Raw genomic sequence first — 18,417 nt, forward strand, 5'->3', positions numbered from 1 at the left:
TCCTCTGTGACTAAAGCGAGCCTGGGATGAGACATAATTATAGAAGACTAGTTGGACTAGTCTTTACGTTTAGATGAAGACAAGACTGCTGTGGCCCAAATTGGTAACACAGTCAATCTTGATCTTTTCCCTGCCTGGTCCCACAACCTTCTATTCCGCAGCCAGAGGTCCCTTCCCATTCAAATCTCACGCTGCTCACCTCTACCTTACATCCTGCAATGGCTCCCTGTGCTACTCATTAGGGCTATTCACAAACACCCACTCTCTCCTGCCCAACATGTGGAGGTAGGACCATATACCTCCACCCGCAATGTTAGATGTGGCCGTGTGACTGTGCTGGGTAGTGAAATGCGTCACTTCTAGGTGGAAGGTTTCAGAGCTAGCGTGCGCTTGGCTGCTTGCTTTGTCTGCTGAGGCACTGGCTGCATCTGAGACAGTGGCTGCTCCCTCAGTCTGGGAGTCTCATCGAGTGAGTGCGATGAGCACAGCCCCCATCAGCCAGTGATGGGCATGTGGTAGGAACAAGAAATGAACCTCTATTACTTTAAACCACTGAGATTGTACGGTTCTTACGTCACTCAGCATCTCTATCACCGCACATATCAAGCTGTACCATGACTGTCTGAGTTATCTCCCTAACTAGACACTGAAAACTTGAGGCCAGAATTATTTCTGTGTATAACACAGTCCAGTGTATAACACTGTTAAAACAACTCCATAGAAAATGAAATTATCTTCTTTTCTGGCCTCTGTGATCCTCTGTGTTTATGTTTTTCTAACACCTGCCCCTCTCCCAGCATCACCAGATGAAATGATATGGTGTCTCTGGAGTTCAGATATACGGGGAATGGTGGAGCTATTCTTTTGGACCAGTAGTACAAGCAGGAAGAGCTGGCAGAGGGGAGAGAGAGAGATGTCGAGACATACTTAGGCTGCAGACATTTCAGATACAATGGGTTCAAGGGGCAGACAAGATTTCAAAGTCTTGGGGAGACCACATGGAAAAATTACTATCCCAAAGTGTTAGTTTTACGAGGAATCACAGGAGTCATCTGGACTAGATTCCTGTATCACCAGCATCATCATTATCATAATACCAATATTTACTGATAATGGACTATGTACCAGGCACATCTCCAGCCACCTTACAATTAACTCATTGAATCCTCACGGCAGCCCTATAAGGTGGCTATTATTATTTCCATTTTACAGATGAAGAAATGGAAGCACAGACAGGTAAATTTCCTATGGCCACACAGCTAGCAAACATCCCTCTCTGAATTCAGCGTCTGCTTGAAGTCTCCCCATCCCGGGGAGCTCACTAACTTCCAGTACATCCCACCTCCTGAGTCATGCGCTGCCTCCCCCTCCAACTGCCGTCCCCTGGACTGTTCTGCCTCCTAGACCAACACAAAACAATTCCACCCTCTTCTCTCCAAGGCAGCCCTCCACATAACTGAAGGCAGCAACTGTGTCCCGCAAGGCTCCTCTTCTCTAGTCTAAGCAGCCCAGTTCACTCAACCGTTTCCAACGCGCCACAGCCTGAGGTGCCTCTCATCCCAGCTTAGTGGCTCACACATGCCAGTGGGTTTAGTCAGAGGAGTGGAACTGGGCACTCTCCTTTCTAGTCCTGCACTGGGCTGATGGCTTCTACAACCCTAGCACGTTCCTTTCACCCTGTAAAGCAGGGTCCGGAGGCAGAAATGAGGCCATAATCTGCTGCGGGAACAGCCGGCTCACCACGTGTCCTGCGCTCGTCCCTGTCTTGGCAAATGGAATGCTACGAGGGGCCGCGTGTTCAGAGTTGCTCACTCCTCCTCAGCTTGGAAGTCTGTTTCTGCCCCCTCCACCGCAGCCCCGTCCCCCTCGTTATTCTCCTGCCCCCGAGAAGAGACCCTGCACTCACCATGGAGTTCATGGCGAAGTGATTGTGCTGCGTCTGGAGGTCCAGGGCGTGCTGGTAGCTGACTCCAATCTCTGTGTGGCTCTGGAGGAATAACTCCTTGTTGTGGCTTATCCAGTCGAACATCTAGAGGGGGAAAGAAGGCGCACAGTCATCATGGGGGTATGGGTCCAACAGCAAGGAACTTTCAGAGCTACTGGGAGAAAAGCAGCCTTCCTGCTGGGGCCCAGTGAGGACCAGTCATCCTGCTCAGGGTCGGGGGTGGCCCACACCCTGGCTTCCCAGGAGAGCCCTCCTCCTTAGCAGAAGGCCCTGCCACCAGCCTCCATGTCTCCCTACAGAGCCTAGGGGAAGAGAGAAAATGAGTAAGAGGACCAAGGAGAACGGGGAGGAAGCTGCTCACTTTCCCTAGTTATTTCCCCTTTTAAAAGCTTTTAGAAATCGTCAAAAGCCACGCCCCCCCTCAATGCGTGCTTTAGGGACAGGTGAAGTGGAGACAAGTGGGAGGTTTAATCCACTCCCTACTGCCCCAGCAGTAGAGAGAGACACTTGTTGGAAGCCACAGGGCATCCTAACATGCCCCATCCCACTTACACTGCCCGACCACACGTTGTTGAACTGACTCTGAATGCAGTCACCTTTTCTTGTGACTCCACAGCCTCACCGGGTTTCTGCTATGACCCATGAGGAACCAGCAGAGGAGGATTTTAAGGGTAGAGTGAATACTGCCTAGCACAGTGGGCATTGAGCCATTTTCCTCTCCATGGCTCTGTACCTGGTTTTCATTTAGGTTTCCACCTCTCCCACAGGTGGCCCACTCACTTTTAGGGGAGCTAACCAGAACCTCAATTCCAAGGGAAAGCCTGGTCACTCTAAGGGTTACCCCTTCTCAGGACACCAGATCTAAGCCAATCAGTGTATGACATTTCCTGACCCATGGGACTGTCTTAGAAACGGGAATGTTATCCATTTCAGTACAATAAAACACAAAGGGCAGTTTGCTGGAAGCTCCTGGGAAAACAGAACTGTAGTTGTTTAGATATGACTTCTCTTCCTCTGATACTGTCATTGTGACCCTGCACCTCAAATTGCTGTATCCATTCTGCTGGCAGCTTGAGGGTGAAGCCAATGGGCAGAGAAAGAGTGTAGCCAAAACAATGGCAGGAAACAAGCAGAGCCCTGATCAAGCCTTGCCTGATCTCCACACTGTGTCTGGACTTGCTTAGTACCTGAGCCAAGAAATCCTCTTTATTATTCAAACTGGTTTAATTTGGATTTTCTGTAAGTCTCTGCCCAGAGTAGTCAAGTGATATAGCCAGGAAACGTGTTAAACCTCTGGAGAAGAGGATCGCTATGCTTGGAACCCATGGTCCATAGCTTGGTATGAGCTAAAGGCTGCAGCTCAGTTGCAGAGTAGAGCAGGGAAGGACGGAGCACAGGTGTAGGCTGAGAAGCTGCAAAGATCACGCCAGCTTTCCTGGAAGGCAGAGTCACAGCCTCATTCCATTTTTCCCCTTTAAACGGAAAAGCGAATTTACTTTTTCAGTTACGTTTAACCAGCATTTATCGGACACTCATTACACGCCAGGCACTATACAAGGCAAAAATGATTAATATGTGGTTCTTGAGTTTAAGTGGCTTAAAAGCCAGTGTGGAAAGCAAACATGGACTCAGATACAGTGTTAGCACAACTTGGCATATGACGTGATTAAAATCACAACTCAACAAAGAAATCTATCAAGATAAAGGTCAGTGTGGTATATCAAGGTAACAGCCTCTCTTGATGGTGTGAAGAGAGGGAAGAGCAGAGAAGGCTTCCCAAAGGAGGTGACACCTGACTTGACCCTGACTCAGGTAGGAATTAGCCAGGTGAAAGAGTGAGATGTGGGCTCCAGGCAAAGGGAAGATCAAAGGGGCAGAACCGTGGGGCAGCCCAGTGTGTAGAGGGCTCTGAAAGCACCACTTCTGTGCTTCTGGACCTGTTGTGAGGAGAAGATGTGGCTGGGGAGGTAGAAGGGACCATGGAGAGCCCTGGACACAGGCTTTAGGAAACCTGGACCATATACTGCGGGCAGCAAGATGTCAGTGGAGGGTTGTAAGCTGAGCAGTGAAATGTGATGTGAGCTTTGAGAGCAGCATGGGATGTGGACTGGCGGGGAGAGATGGAGCAGTAAGAATGGTTAGGAGGCTGTAATCCTGGGGAGCAAGAGTGAGAACCTGGAAACCCGGATGTGGGGAGTGACAGTGGAGTCTGTGAAGTGGACAGAGCGAGAGTCGCTAGGAAGGGACTGAGGACTCCCAACTGTTTGGGGAGGGAGGGTGAGAAAGAGAGAGGGAAGACAGCCAGGTATCTGGCATGGCGCCCTGGATCCTTGTAAGAGAAGGTGCCCCCAAGGTACCACCTCAAGAGGAGGGCAAGAAGCTGGGGTAGGGGAGGAGAGACCGCAGGTTCCGTTTCAGATGCTGAGTTTGCGAGGCTTAGGAGACCTTCAGGTGGAGGTGTCCTGTGGGCAGTTAGAGTTTTGTCTGGAGGTCAGGAGAGGGACACCAAGGCTATGACAACCCATGGTTAAGTACAAGCACATCACCTTCCCAAGGCAAATGGGCATAAAATGGGATTGAATCTGGAGATGATTCTCCCTTTTGAATTACCCAGATCACTTCCGGCTACCTACACAGATAAAGGGCAAAAGTATCATCCTTCACTTTCAAGTGTCAGCAGATGCTCCAGGCTGGGGGTGCCTGCGGAGGCTGGGCAGGATCGGTGGCGAGCGCCACCCCGGGTCCACCAGCCACAGCCAACCCCACACCGCAGGCACACGGTCAGCGCTTTTTAAAATTACTATTAAGGACAAGAGGGGAAGAAGACAAGTGCCCCAGGAGTCTAAAGGAACTTCACTGTGTAATTTTTGTTCTTTTAAATTCTGCCTCTCAACTCCATTTAAAAATAATCCCTCATCTCTTTTCCTTGTTGACCAAAGAATCAATAAAATTAATGAAAATCTGAAATGCCTGAAGTCCTTGGCACTTAGGATGAAAAGTGCTCACTCATACTTTCTTGTCTATCCCAGTGGCCTAGAAGTGACCTTCCCTGTATTTTCTGTTAAATGAGTATTTAGATATGCTAATAAACAGAGAGTTATGTGCTAGCACCAGAATGATTAGATTGCCTGGCGCCAGGTCCCTGCCGGACTACAGAGCAAGGAGAGCCGAACACGGGCCAGTTAAGAAGAAAAGCAATAACAACAGTGAGTTAAAAGGCAGGCGAGAGCGAAGAGTGCTGGAGGAACCGCACGCCTCATTGAATGGGCTTCTCACACAATGAGGTCTGCACCCAGGCCACTGCGCCCCATCTGCCTTCCATACTGGAGCACACGAGCTGTCTCTGGGGGCTGCGCATTCTGGGAAAGTTCAGCTATGCCGGAGGCTAGAGGCAGTGCTCCAAGGAGGTGACACTCATCTCAGGCACCTAGGGACCAGACAGTCGATGTGATATCAGGAACCACGGTCTCTCCAACATGGCTGTTTCCTAGGGACAGTCTCAAGTCTTCTCTGGGCCTGAATCTGCTGCCTAATTGTATATAATACTCACTTTTGTGAGCCTGGTTGCCTGCAAGGGTCACCAGCATTTCTGCTGCATTCACTGCAGCTGGCTGCAGAGAGAGAACGTGTGTGTGCGCACACGCATGTAAGCACCCATGTGCGTGTGCAGTTAAGTGGGCTAAGGACTAGGCTGGTTCTGGGCCTGGCTCTGTCACTAATTACCCATGAGACTGTGGGCAAGTCTCTTCTTTTCTGGGCTTCTCTTCATTTCCAAGGGATAAGCAGTGCCCAGAATGGAGGTAAGCATCCTGGTTTACAATCGGCTCAATTTGGAAACTTACGGAGTGTATTTTTTTCCATTCAAAATAAAAATTAGTTTTATTGAGTCTCCTGGGTCAGAATGCTTATTCATTGCTACAGCTTAACATTTCTAACTTTTGAATACAAAGAATGACTGTAAGAAAACTGGCATTGTTCTTAATAGCCAGAGAAATGCAGCTGCTTAGTCTCAGCCTGGACATCTATCCGTCCAGTGCTTTAGGGTTCAAAATGTCCATTCGCAAGCATCATCTCACTGCCTCCAGCAGGCCCACTTTACGGATGGAAAACAGATTCAGAAAAGTGAAGCCCCCCCAGTGGGCTTCATTCATGCCACCCAAGGCACATTCACTGAGTGTCTGTTGATCCAGGCTCTTGGGACACTGCCCTGCCTCCTGCATGTGACTGTAGGAACTCCTCTGCCCAGGCTCCACAGAGCAGTTGCCCCCCAAAAGGCAGCCACCAGGGCACTGTGGGGCTCCAGCGGTGGGAGGATGCTGCCTCTCACATGCGGCCATTCAGTGGCCAGTACCCGGCCCCCTCGTCTCTGCCTCCCACCTGCCCTCTCAGTGCCTGGGGATGGCTAATTTAAATAGCTCCACTTCTCTCAATAAATACTTAGTGAATGAAAGAAATGCATGAGGGAGTTGGTCACAGGCTCTGGGGTTGCTAATCTCCAGACAAGCTGACCCTTTCTAAACTAGGACATTTTATGATTTGATCTATTTGAATTGGGCTTTCTGGAAGACACCTGAACTAGACACTGGAACAAAAATCTAAAGAAAAAAAAACCCCCAAAACTAAAGAAAATGTCTCCACAGTGGTTTCAAACATTTTGAACTGTCTTTTTTTTTTTTTTTTTTTGAGAAGATACAAATGGTAGGTTCAACAAAATGTAATAAAACAACAAAATTCCTCCAGGAGGAAAGTTCATGTCTAAATAATGAAATTTTATCTCTTTGTTTGGAAACCAACATAGTTTTGTCTCATTAAGAAGATAGATGTTACATGTAAGCTACTTGGGTTTTTTTTTTTTCCACGTTTTGCAAAGTAATGTTTTTATGCTGGCTTAAACTCAGTGAAAATATACAAATCTAGTTCTTAATATATAATAAATGATAAATGAATCTATTTAAATGCAAATTAGGAAAATAAACAGAAACCTTTTCTCCTTTTAAATATGGGGATAGCTAAAAGGTTATTATTGTTCTGTTTTTAATAAAGCATAAACTATTTCATAGAGCAAGGATATTAAATAAGGATCTTGGTCTTATTTTCCTTCATTTGCCAAATTTAGCAACAGCATCTGATTTAGAGTTTTAACTTTCAAACTACCTTACCACCTAGTGTTAGTGTTTTATACTGTCTGTAATTTAGATTACACTGGTTTTAATTTGCTCATTTTCAGGTTTGGTGACTTGATTGAGAGGACAGAAGACAACCAATGGATTTTCTTTCCTAAATATGCACATTCCAGTATCACCTGTTGTCCCCTGTTACCCTGCTTGGACACTGCAGCGACCCATCCATAAATGCCTGTGCCCTAAAGAATACTAACAACCTCCTTGCCAGAGAACCTTGCTACATCTGAAAACTTGCTGTGCAGTCAACTCCAAAATAAAATGTTATGTGTGTTACAGTGCAAAGAACAGAGGCTTCAAATCAGGAGACTTGGGTTCTAGTGCAGATCTGCTTTATAAACTTTGACAAGTTAGGTTAATGGTCTAAATCTCAGTTTCCTTACCTTGAAATGGGGATAAAAATTTATACTATTTCAACCTTAGCATAATAGTGAGATTCAAATAAGACAATAGTTTCATGCTTCGGTAAGTGCTATATACCAGGTAGATTTTTAAATCTACATAGTGAGCATATTCTATTGCACATAGTTCCCTAATGTTTTGTTTTAGAGCACAAAACAGACGAAAGGTGTGGATTTAAAACTGCACTGTGCTCATTTTGCAAAATCACCATGGGCTCATGGAAATCCCATCTGCAGCTCGTACGCAAACATCCACAGCCCATCCCTCCCGGACATGCACTCCCAGTGCCACCGCAGGGCACTGCACAGACCAGGGATACCCATGCACCCTCCCACTGCCCCCACCCTGACACACACTCAGGGCCCTGTGGTGCCTTTGCCCACACAGGACTCAGAGCCCCGTACACTCTCTCAGGGTCATGCCTGAGGGCACTGTCCCCTCCTGCCCTCCCTGTGTAGCCTAACCAGGGATCTCACCCGCTCCTGTCTTGCTTCCAAACTCCCCCTTCCCCATCCTCTCTGCCACTCCCCAACCCTTTCACTATTAGAGATTCAATCCCTTTGGCTCTTAACAGTTTTTTTACTTAGGAGAGACTCCTACTAAAATGTATTATTCCTGCAACCCCTCCTGGAATTAATTTATCCAGGATACAGAAACAGCCTATTAAGAAAGCAAGGCACTTTGTGAGCACGACCCAGGGATGAGATCCTAGAATGGGGTGGCAGAGGAGCCCTACGCCAAGAGAGAGAGGGCCTAAAGTGAGAAGTGGGTGGGAATTAAGGGCCAATTTCCCCACCTGACAACTCTGGCTGACCCCGGGCACATGTCCTCAGGCAAACAGGGCAACACACAGACCCCGTGTGTGTGTTCTGGCCTATGACCCTTAAGACCCTTCAACTTTGTTTTCAATTATCCACTCACCTAGGATTGAGCTTTCCTGCTTTTCCAAAGCGGGGTAGAGAAAGAAAAAATAAAGGAACACAAAATTTGGATCTAGTTTCTAGGTTCCTAGAATTCCTTACAGAAGGGAGTTTGACATCTCTCCTGTCTCCTGCAAGGCCTGCAGGCCATAGGGAGTCCGAGGTTCTGAGAGGCCGTCCTTACACTGGTGTCTATAGACAGGGGAGGTGGTTGGGACTTGTGCCTGATAGACAGTTAATAAATATCTACTGAGGGAGAGAAGGTGTTCCGGGCCCTGCCTGTTTTCCTTTAGGCTTTTGGAATGTCAGCTGGCATTCTTGTATATATGGTATAAGAGAGAAGCCATTTTTATCTTTCACCATAAATCCAGCTGCTCTCAGAGGATGGCTCAGCCTGGTTACCTGGAGACCCCAGCACTGTGGCCTCAGGAATCAGCCAGGGCACCAAACAATTTCACCGGCCAGGCTGTGTCTCTGACCTGCAGACATTCTATCGATCCCCTAGCATATTTCTTACCCACTCCATGCCCAAATTCCCTAATTCCCAGATCTCAGATCTAACATCCTAACAGGCTGCTCACATCTAGAACTGCCCCAGTTTCTCTATAAAACAGGCAAATGTCCCTATTTGCTCCCACTGTGAGCAAGGAAATAACAGAACCTTTTCCCCTTCTGCATATGCTAATCTGAACTTCAGTTAACACCCCAGTTCTGTTTCCCTGGAAACAGAGAAAGCTAGTATGTGCCAACATGTTACTAAGTCATGCTGCCAGTGGTAAAAACACCCCCGATTGGTAAACTGTATCTGGATTAGAAGGACTATCAATAAACTATAAATAACTGATGGGGACAGCGTTCCTTGATCTTCCCTGAAGGGGGTGACTCTTGTGATTGGTGTGTCCATTGCAGGAACACTGGAAGCTGTACCAGCAGAGGATACTGGCTTCTGTGGGGCATGGGTTGTTGAGCCATGGGAGCTTCTGCCGCTGCCCACCATGGATCTTGTCTCTTTGCCCCTGAGCTGGATTGTTGCAAGGACTGTCCTGCTGGGAAACCACAGCTTCCATCTTATACTGTCCTGACTGGATCAGTGCCAAGGGTGGCCCATAGCAGTCTTTCAGTCTGAATGCTTAGTAGAACCTAAGAAGACTCCTTGGTAGGTGTGGCATCCATATTGCAGAGTCAAACTCTGTGTATATAGTCTCTCCTTGTCTTCCATTTCTCCATTCTCCTTTCTCGTTTTCACCTTCTCTCAATAACAGCAGTAATGATAATGGTGACAACAATAATAATAGCAACTAACATTTGCTGAATGCTCACTCTGTGCCAGGCACTATTCTAAGCATTTAACATATTGAACTCACTTCATCCTCTCAACAACCTCCTAATTACCTCCCCAACGTTAACCCCCAATATTATCATCTCCATTTTACAGACTGAGAAACTAAGGCACGGAGAGGCCCAAAGCCACAAAGCTAATAAGCGGCAGAGCTGAGATTCAAACCCAGGAGGCCTAGTTCCAGCGCTGATGCTCTTAACCCTGCGGCTCCACCTTCCAAAATGCTCAGCGTTTCATTCTGTCAACCCTTCCCATCATCAGCAAACTTTCAGAAGTGCATTCTGCCCGCCCCTGCTGTTTTTGTTTTCCCTCCATCCACTTGCTCTTTAACTCCTTGTAACACCTTCTACCTTTACTGCTTTCCTAAGTCTGCACCCACAGTGAAAAATAATTGCCTCCTTTCTGAGGTCTTGACCCTTCCCTCGGTCTCTCATCAGAATCTGATGCACTCCCTTCTGAAACTCAGCCGTCTCTGGCCTTCTACACCAGGTCATTTTCAGGGGCAGGCCATCCGGCTGCAGACGTGATGAGCATCCCCCTCCTGCTTTCACAAGTCGCTACTGAACACTAAATTCTCCAAGGAGAACCAGTGCTTTCACCCACTCACACTCTCTTCCTTGACATACCATGTCCAGTCTCAGCACAACAAAAACAATAGGAACGCTCTAATTTCAAAAGCTCACCAATCCTTCAGTTCCACACTGATTTGTTAAACTTGCCTCCCACTTCTCTGGCTGCCCCTTCATGGCTTTCTTTCCTGTCCCTCACACCCTTACAGGGACAGTCAACCCTTAGCCCTCAGCCCCTCTGCCTTTTATTCGTCAGCTCTGTCCATTTGAAAATCCATCTAGGCTCACAATTTCAACCACACAGATAGTATTTCCTGTTTCACGCGCCAGGCCCTGTGCTAAGTACCTCCACAGACTATCTCATTAGCCTTTATAATAATGCAGAAAAAGGGTATTGTTAATTCAGCTTTCAACGTAGTGAAAACTCAGTACAAAGAGCTGAAGTAAATTGCCCGAGATCATACAGCCTGTAAGTGATGAAGATAAATTTAGAATCTAGTGTCCATCTGAACCTAATTTCCTCTGCTCCAGGGTGTTCTCTAACCTTAACTTCCCCAATAACTGACAAGAATAAATATGTGCCTGGCTCTGCACAGTGAGATTTACACATGTTATCTTAAGCCCCATAGCAGCCCTAGGAGATAGTAGATAGCATCATCACCACCTTTGTCTAGTTGAAGAAACAGATTCAGAGAGATCAAATAACTTGGTCAAGGTCACACAGTCAGGGTGCATATTAAAGACTCAAATCTAAGTCTGTATGACTCCAAAGTCCATGCTTTTTTTTTTTTTTAAACATCTTTATTGGGGTATAATTGCTTTACAATGGTGTGTTAGTTTCTGGTTTATAACAAAGTGAATCAGTTATATATATATACATATGTTCCCATATCTCTTCCCTCTTGCGTCTCCCTCCCTCGCACCCTCCCTATCCCACCCCTCCAGGCGGTCACAAAGCACCAAGCTGATCTCTCTGTGCCATGCGGCTGCTTCCCACTAGCTATCTACCTTACGTTTGGTAGTGTATATATGTCCATGCCTCACCAAAATCCATGCTTTTAAACCACTATCAAATTGTCTCCCAAATGCATACCTAAATTGCAGATTATTCCTAGTCACATGGTGCCCATGGATTCAATGTGAATATCCCCTTGCTGTTCCAGTAGCATCTAAAACTATTCTGCCTGTTCTATGAAAACACTTACCTTCTCTTGACACCCCACGTCTTTACCCCGCCCCCCCCCCCCGCCCATTTGTTCTCTTTCCTCAAATCATTCTGAAATATACGCGTCACTTTCCACTGCTACTGATACTCACCACTCAGCCCCTCCTGCCAAGATTACTGCAATTACTCCCTTACTGATCTCACTGAGTCTGTTTTATTCCTTATACCCAGCAATCTGCCCCCACCAGGTTCACTGCTCTAATACACTGCTTTCACCCTGTCATTCCCTCAGTCCAAAAAAAAAAAAAAAAAAAACCCACAAAATTATTGTTGCTATCTATTATCCATATTGCAAAATCCAATCTCCTTACTCTGGCATTCAAGGTGCCTCCCCTCCACCTTCAATTGGTCCACATCTGCCTTTCCCCCTATTCTTTTACACCCCTGTCCTACACCAAGCATCCTTTCCTGTCATATTCTATTCACTTCCATGCAAATACTCCACACCATGCTCATTGCCACCCCATGTTTGTGTTGACATCTTTCCTTCCATGAAATACTCCATATCCAAATTATTTCTACCCTTCAAAACACAACTGAAGTCTCACTTCCTCCAGATGTCTTCTTTGAGCAACTGAGTCCACACTGATTTCTCTTTCCTCCAAACTCACTGCTCAAGTATCTACCACAATAGTTCACAAACCTAGCCTTCATTCAGAACTACCTAAAGCGTTTTCTTAAAAAAATATAGCTTCCTAGGCCCTACCCTTGAGATTCTGATTCAGTAGGAGTCCTGCAGGTAATTCTAATGCACTTTCATTTTTATTTAAACAGTTCATGTGGACTTACAGCCTGTTCTTAATGGGGTAGCTGGTATCGAACTTAACTCTACCACGTGTAAACTAGTTAAAAGCATTGGTCAACAACCAACATAGACCAATGATCCTTGAAGGAAGGGAAACATACAATGTAAGCCCCATATCCACCTTGGCTTTCTCCCTGAGGGTATTTTCCAAACTGTGGAGCCCAGAAACAGGAGCTGGGCAGAGAGCAGCAGTCTTCATGGGTATAAAACACCAGGGATTAGACTTCAGGGCTGGTAAGGTGGTTGCAATTACAGTGATAGGAAGTAAGAGAGAGGGAGCTAAGAAAAGGAGCCCTAAAAATCTTCACCGCAATTTCCTTCAGGTCCTCGGCCAAATCCTAAGCTGTGCATAGGCAAGGTGAGACTCCAGGTCTAGTGGAGAACAGCTGTGGGAGGTGGAGAGCTGAACAGAAACGTCAGAGGCTACACAGTGCTGAGGAAATGTTAGGCGTTCTAAATCAAACAGTGTAAAGAGACTTTGGTGAACACTCTGGACACTCAGTTGGGACCCCGGAAAGACCAGACTGTAAGAGTAAGACCCATATCCTAAGAATAAGGGCTATACCCTAGGATTAAAGAAAAGATGGAAGTAGATGTGTCATAGCAAAGCCTAAACCAAGGCTCAACAGGATCACGATCTGCAGTTTAACTGCAGCCCAGAACAAAACTCAACAATAGTTAGAGAAGGATAACCTAATCAGGAGTCTGTACAGTACATCACCTATAATAGCCAGTAAATTATGCAACATATGAAGCAGAGAAAAGTGACTAAGAATAAAAAAAATTAAACAGTCAATAGAAACAGATCCAGAGGTGATCAGGCTATAATTTGCAGGCAAAACTTTCAAAAGAATCATGATTAACATCTTAAAGAAAATAGGAGGGAAAGGGACAAAATGGATTAAAAGATGGAACACGGCAACAGAGTCCAGTGTTCTGTTTCTTGTAGCCAAAAGAATTCTGATATAAATAGTCACATGCCCATGATGCTCAGTACAATATTTTATTCACTTACTGAACGCCCACTGTATTCCAGACATTGGATTAGAGACTGATGATAAAAGATCAAGGTCAGAGTCTAGTGAGGGAGACAAATGTATTCAACAGTCTGTCAACTTTAAGTGTGACAAGTACTATGAAACATTGTAAAGCAACTATACTCCAATAAAGATGTTAAAAAAAAAAAAGTGTATATGATGGGCTGATAGCAGATAAAGACCTGCTTCAACTTGTTAGAGGTAGAGACGGGGAGAAGCACGATGACTCCCAGAAGGTCACAACAGCTGAATAATACTTGAAAGACAACAGGATTTAGTCAGGTGAAAAAGGTGTAGACGGGAAGGGCATCTGAATGAGAGGAAACAGCTTGAAAAACAGCATGGGATGTGAGCAGGTACCAAGAGCTCTAGAGCAGGATGTGAGAGGGAGTGAGAAGGGATGATGAAGGCAGGGAGGGGCCTAGGTTGAAAGGCAAAGGTCGAAAGGCAGAACTGGGCCTTTATTCAGTGGTAGTGAGGAAACACTGAAGGAAAGCCATAAGGTCAAATTAGCCTTTAACCCTGAACTGGGTGTCTACACTGAGGCCCCCAGATACAGTCATTTATCTCATTGCGAAGAGGAGTCCAAGTCAGCCCTGATCTCACAAAACAAAATCAACTAGCACATTATAGGCTTCTTACCAACTGAGGGTTCTTGCCTTCCCACCCCACTCCCTCCGCCCTTCTCTTCCCCCTCTCCTCCTTTTTCTTAAAAACCCTTCAGTGTCTGGGTCAAAGAAGACAAATACAAAGGAGGAGATAGAGATAACATATGGAGGTGCCCAGCACAACGCATGACACGTGGTAGACGCTGAATACACGCTAGCTCCTTCCCACTTCCCCTGGATTCAGACAGGATAAGCCGGCAGTCACAAAAAGAAGCTGCTTTTGGATTAGAGAAACTCGGGCTGCAACTCTTCACGCTCAAATCACACACTGTCCTTGAAAACGAGCAGACTCCTGTTAGGCCTCAAAAGGCCACTGTCCTCGGGCTTGCCCTCCTCGTGCTGAGTGTTGCAATGAAAAGTCTCACCAAGCCTATTCAGACTTTGAATAATGTTTTTTCTTTTTCTTTGCATTCGATTTCCAGTCTGCTTGCTTGGATGGACTAAATTTCCTGCAGCCCTGGCAACACACACGCTACCCCACTGTGGGGAAGGAATGGTCATCCAGGAGCCAGCGAGTCAAGCAGACGAGAAACAGAACCAACCAAGCCAGGAGTCAGCCCAGGCAGCCCGGGGATATTGACTCTGAGTGGCCGAATTCCTTCCATCTGAACCGCAGATGATGATAAAATAGTTTCAGGAACAGCATGAGGGAATGTTCACTCACTTCCCCAAATGTAAAATTGAAGAGGTCAAACCTGATTTAATTCAAACTGAGAAAACAGTGCCCAACTTTAACCCAGAGCTACATTTAGGCATAAACTGAGCTCTGGCCCTTGTAAACTGAGCTCTGGCCCTTGGCAAGTTAATTTAGAGGAGCTAATGCTTGTTCCTGGCCTACAAGATACACTCAATACATAGTAACTATTATTGTTACTGCAAAAATGGAGTGTCTGTCGGATGTTCTCACCCAGTCCTCCCACGCACCCTAAAATCAGCTGTGGCAATTACTTGCACATCTGGGGAAAAAAATTCCACATGGGCTAAGGAGGAGGTGGCCTTCCCTTCAGGAGTCCCTCTCTGAGAGGAGGGGCAGGTGCTATGCTGGAAGGGGTCTGTGCTAGGGGGGCTTGACCTTGAGCTGAGGAAGAGAGCCAGCAGTCCCCTTTTCCCTTCTCCCCTCTTCCTGCAGCAGTTTCAACAATGGGGCTCAGACAGGTGGGGGACCACGAGGGAGCCAGGCTCAGGCACGTCCAGGAAGAGTTGCTCAGTAGTGCTTCCAGCTTCCAGACCACACCTGGTGGAGCGTACCCCACAGGAGCTCAGGAAAGAGTTAGGAATGAAGAGCCCAATCTTCAAAACCCTCAGTTTCTCTAACAATCTTCTTCAGAGGACTGAGGTAAATGCCTGTGCTTAGATAGAGTCACTGTCCCTAAGAGTAGGGCAGAAACACAATAAACAGATAACTCTTGGTACTGTTTATGGTAACCTTCATCACCACTTCTCTGACTTTTCTGTGCCTTAAGATAAAATTAACATTTGAATTTAGTCTTTCATGCTTCTTCCAAAGTGTTGTTGGGCTTTCTTTCCACCTCTGTCCTGGGGTCATCATCCTAACACGAAGGCCTTGTGGTTCCCTTAGCTCTCCGCCTTGATGTCCAGTTGGTCACCTGGTCCCATTTTCTTTCGTTCAGACTATCTCCAGGGTTTGCCCCTCTCCTTTCCATTCCCACTGTCACCTCATCTGCCCACACTTGGATTAGTATAAAAGGGCCAGAACTGGTTTCCCTGCCTCCAGATCTCTCTCTCCATTGCAAGATGAAACTTGCTAACACCTCAGTTTTGAAGCAAGAGCACTGGAGTAACGTCTCTTGAAACGACTCAACAGTAGGTGGTGCTCTTGTGCCAGCCCAGAGCACTCACAAAACTTCTGTTCCATCAGGCAGCCTAATGAGTACAGACTGTGCCACGGTCCACTCTTTATTTGGCACTGACTATGCGCCTCTGGGGAACACAGTTATCTAAGACGCTGGCCCTGACCTCCAGGAATATGCAATATAATTGGGTTGGAACAGGGCCAGTTTGAGGGGGATGGATAAAGACCGTGCATGGACAGAAGCCTGTAGGACAGAAAGACCACCTCCAGCAGGGAAGAGTGGGGAGAGTAGCTGGACCTTCAGCTAGGGTAGGGTTTCTTTCTTTCTTTCTTTTTTTTCTATTTATTTATTTATACTGTAGATTCTCATTAGTTATCTATTTTATACATAGTATCAATAGTGTATATATGTCAATCCCAATCTCCCAATTCATCCTGCGCCCCCCCTTGGTATCCATACATATGTTCTCTATGTCTGTGTCTATTTCTGCTTTGTAAATAACATAGTCTACACCAATTTTTTCAGATTCCACATATATGTGTTAACATACAATATTTGTTTTTCCCTTTCCTTCTTTCTTTCCTTCTTTCCTTCCTTCCTTCCTTCCTTTCTTTCTTTTTGGCTGCATTGGGTCTTCGTTGCTGAGCACAGGCTTTCTCTAGCTGCGGCAAGCAGGGTCTACTCTTCCTTGTGGTGCGCAGGCTTTTCATTGCGGTGGTTTCTGTTGTTGCAGAGCATGGGCTCTAGGTGCGCAGGCTTCAGTAGTTGCAGCAGGCAGGCTCAGTAGTTGTGGCGCATGGACTTAGTTGCTCCGCGGCATGTGGGATCTTCCCGGACCAGGGATCGAACCTGTGTCCCCTGAATTGGCCGGTGGATTCTTAACCACTGCGCCACCAGGGAAGTCCCTGTTCTTCTCTTTCTAACTTACTTCATTCTGTATGATGGTCTCTAGGTCCATCTAGGGTAGGGTTTCAGTAGGCAGATGGGAGGGAGGTCGGTGCAAACATAGGTGCGAGAAGATGAGCCTGTGCAAAGCACACAAGAGGATGTCCTGGGGTGGGGGCTGAATGCCCAAGTCCAGTCTCACTCTCCATTCTAGGTTCTTCTGGTTTGCACCTCCTTGGACACCTCGTGACAAGGGGTGCCCCAGGGAAATATTTAGGATAAGACAAGTGCCACTCTGAGGTGGGATCAGTCAGTCCACCTGTTCTGTGTGGAGGAAACCAACATCCTTTTTTCTTTATACCAAGAAAGGGCAAGAATCCAGCTTTCCTCTGGTCCCTGGTTACTCAGGGAGAGGTGTGACTAGATTTCTGACCCCTTCCTGTGACTCCAGGTAATCGACATGGCATGGACATCACCCTCCTACACTCCTCCCCATGCAGCCTGAGCTCCAGCCATACTAGCCAGTAGATGTTTCCAGAACCCACCCTATACCCCTGAGGCTGCCATGCCTTTGTTCATCTTCTTCCCTGCACCCCAACCTGGCCTGAAGTTTTCCCCTTCTGTGGTTCCCACAGCAGTGATAGGTTCTTTGGCCAACTTTCCCCATGTAGCAGCTGTCTGTCAGTGCCCGCCCCTCCACTGCTCCAGTGTGGCAAGGCCCGACTCCACCTCATCTTCCAACTGCCCGTTCCCAGTACAGTATCCGGCACTTATTTAATTGGCTTGTCTTCAGCAAGTGTTCTAAGATCATGCCAAGGGCACTCGCTTCTAATTTCCTTTTCCTTCTACTAGTTTCTCCAGGCACCAGGGCCCTATCTCACCTCCCTGCTCTGCTGCCACATACTGCCCACTGTCTGCTCCAGTACCCTTGCTGTGGACGACCCTGTACTCTCCGCCCTTCCTCCCAGGCCCTGCAACAAAAGCCTCCCCACGCCTCTCTTCCACTCCGGATCCCTTCTATCTACATGGCCCAGCTCTAGCTGGTCTCTACAAACCTACCATCTGCTGAGCACCTACCGGCTCCCGGCATACTAGATGCTTTGTACACATCTTCTATAACCCATACGAGAATCCTAAGGCATGTATTAAAATCTACATTTTACAGCTAAAGAAACTGCTCAGAGAGGGTGAACTGGCCACAGAGAGTTAATCAGCTAGCGAGTGCCTACGGTGGGATTCAAACCCAAGTGTCTGTGATTGTAGAGGCAGTGCTCTTTCTAGAAGCCTTGGCTGGGTCTTCTGGCCTGTGCTCTCTGTCCTCAGTGGGAAGCCTGAGCCACACAAGGAACCAGCCAAGGAAGGAAGCAGGACCAGAAAAGGGAAGCAAAGCAAGCAGTTCTGACAGTGGATGCACCCTAGAAGGCTGGGGTGACACAGGCTGGAGGAGCTCAAGGGCGCGGAGAAGAGGGTCCCAGACGGGAGAGGAAGCGGAAGAGGTGCAGCAGGGAGGACAGAAGGTGAAGAGAAGGAGGGAAAGGGGGTTCTTCAAAGTAAAATGCCTGGGAAGAAATCTTGAAAAATTTCCCTACCCAAAACAGAGATGCATTTTGTTTTTCACTTTATAAATT

The 18,417-nt window shown here is 47.0% G+C and overlaps 1 protein-coding gene across 8 annotated transcripts in view; it reads right to left on the bottom strand.

Annotated features, from left to right (window-relative positions):
* Positions 1 to 18,417, bottom strand: part of LOC137225116 (kalirin) — a 460,124-nt gene that overhangs the window by 212,515 nt on the left and 229,192 nt on the right. For all 8 annotated transcript variants that reach the window (XM_067738655.1, XM_067738652.1, XM_067738654.1 and 5 more), the window contains exon 6: positions 1,907 to 2,029. In XM_067738655.1, coding sequence (XP_067594756.1) covers positions 1,907 to 2,029 — 123 coding nt within the window. The remainder of the gene's footprint in view (positions 1 to 1,906; positions 2,030 to 18,417) is intronic.

The sequence above is a fragment of the Pseudorca crassidens genome, chromosome 5 (assembly GCF_039906515.1).
Source record: "Pseudorca crassidens isolate mPseCra1 chromosome 5, mPseCra1.hap1, whole genome shotgun sequence".
NCBI classification, from domain to species: Eukaryota; Metazoa; Chordata; class Mammalia; order Artiodactyla; family Delphinidae; genus Pseudorca; species Pseudorca crassidens.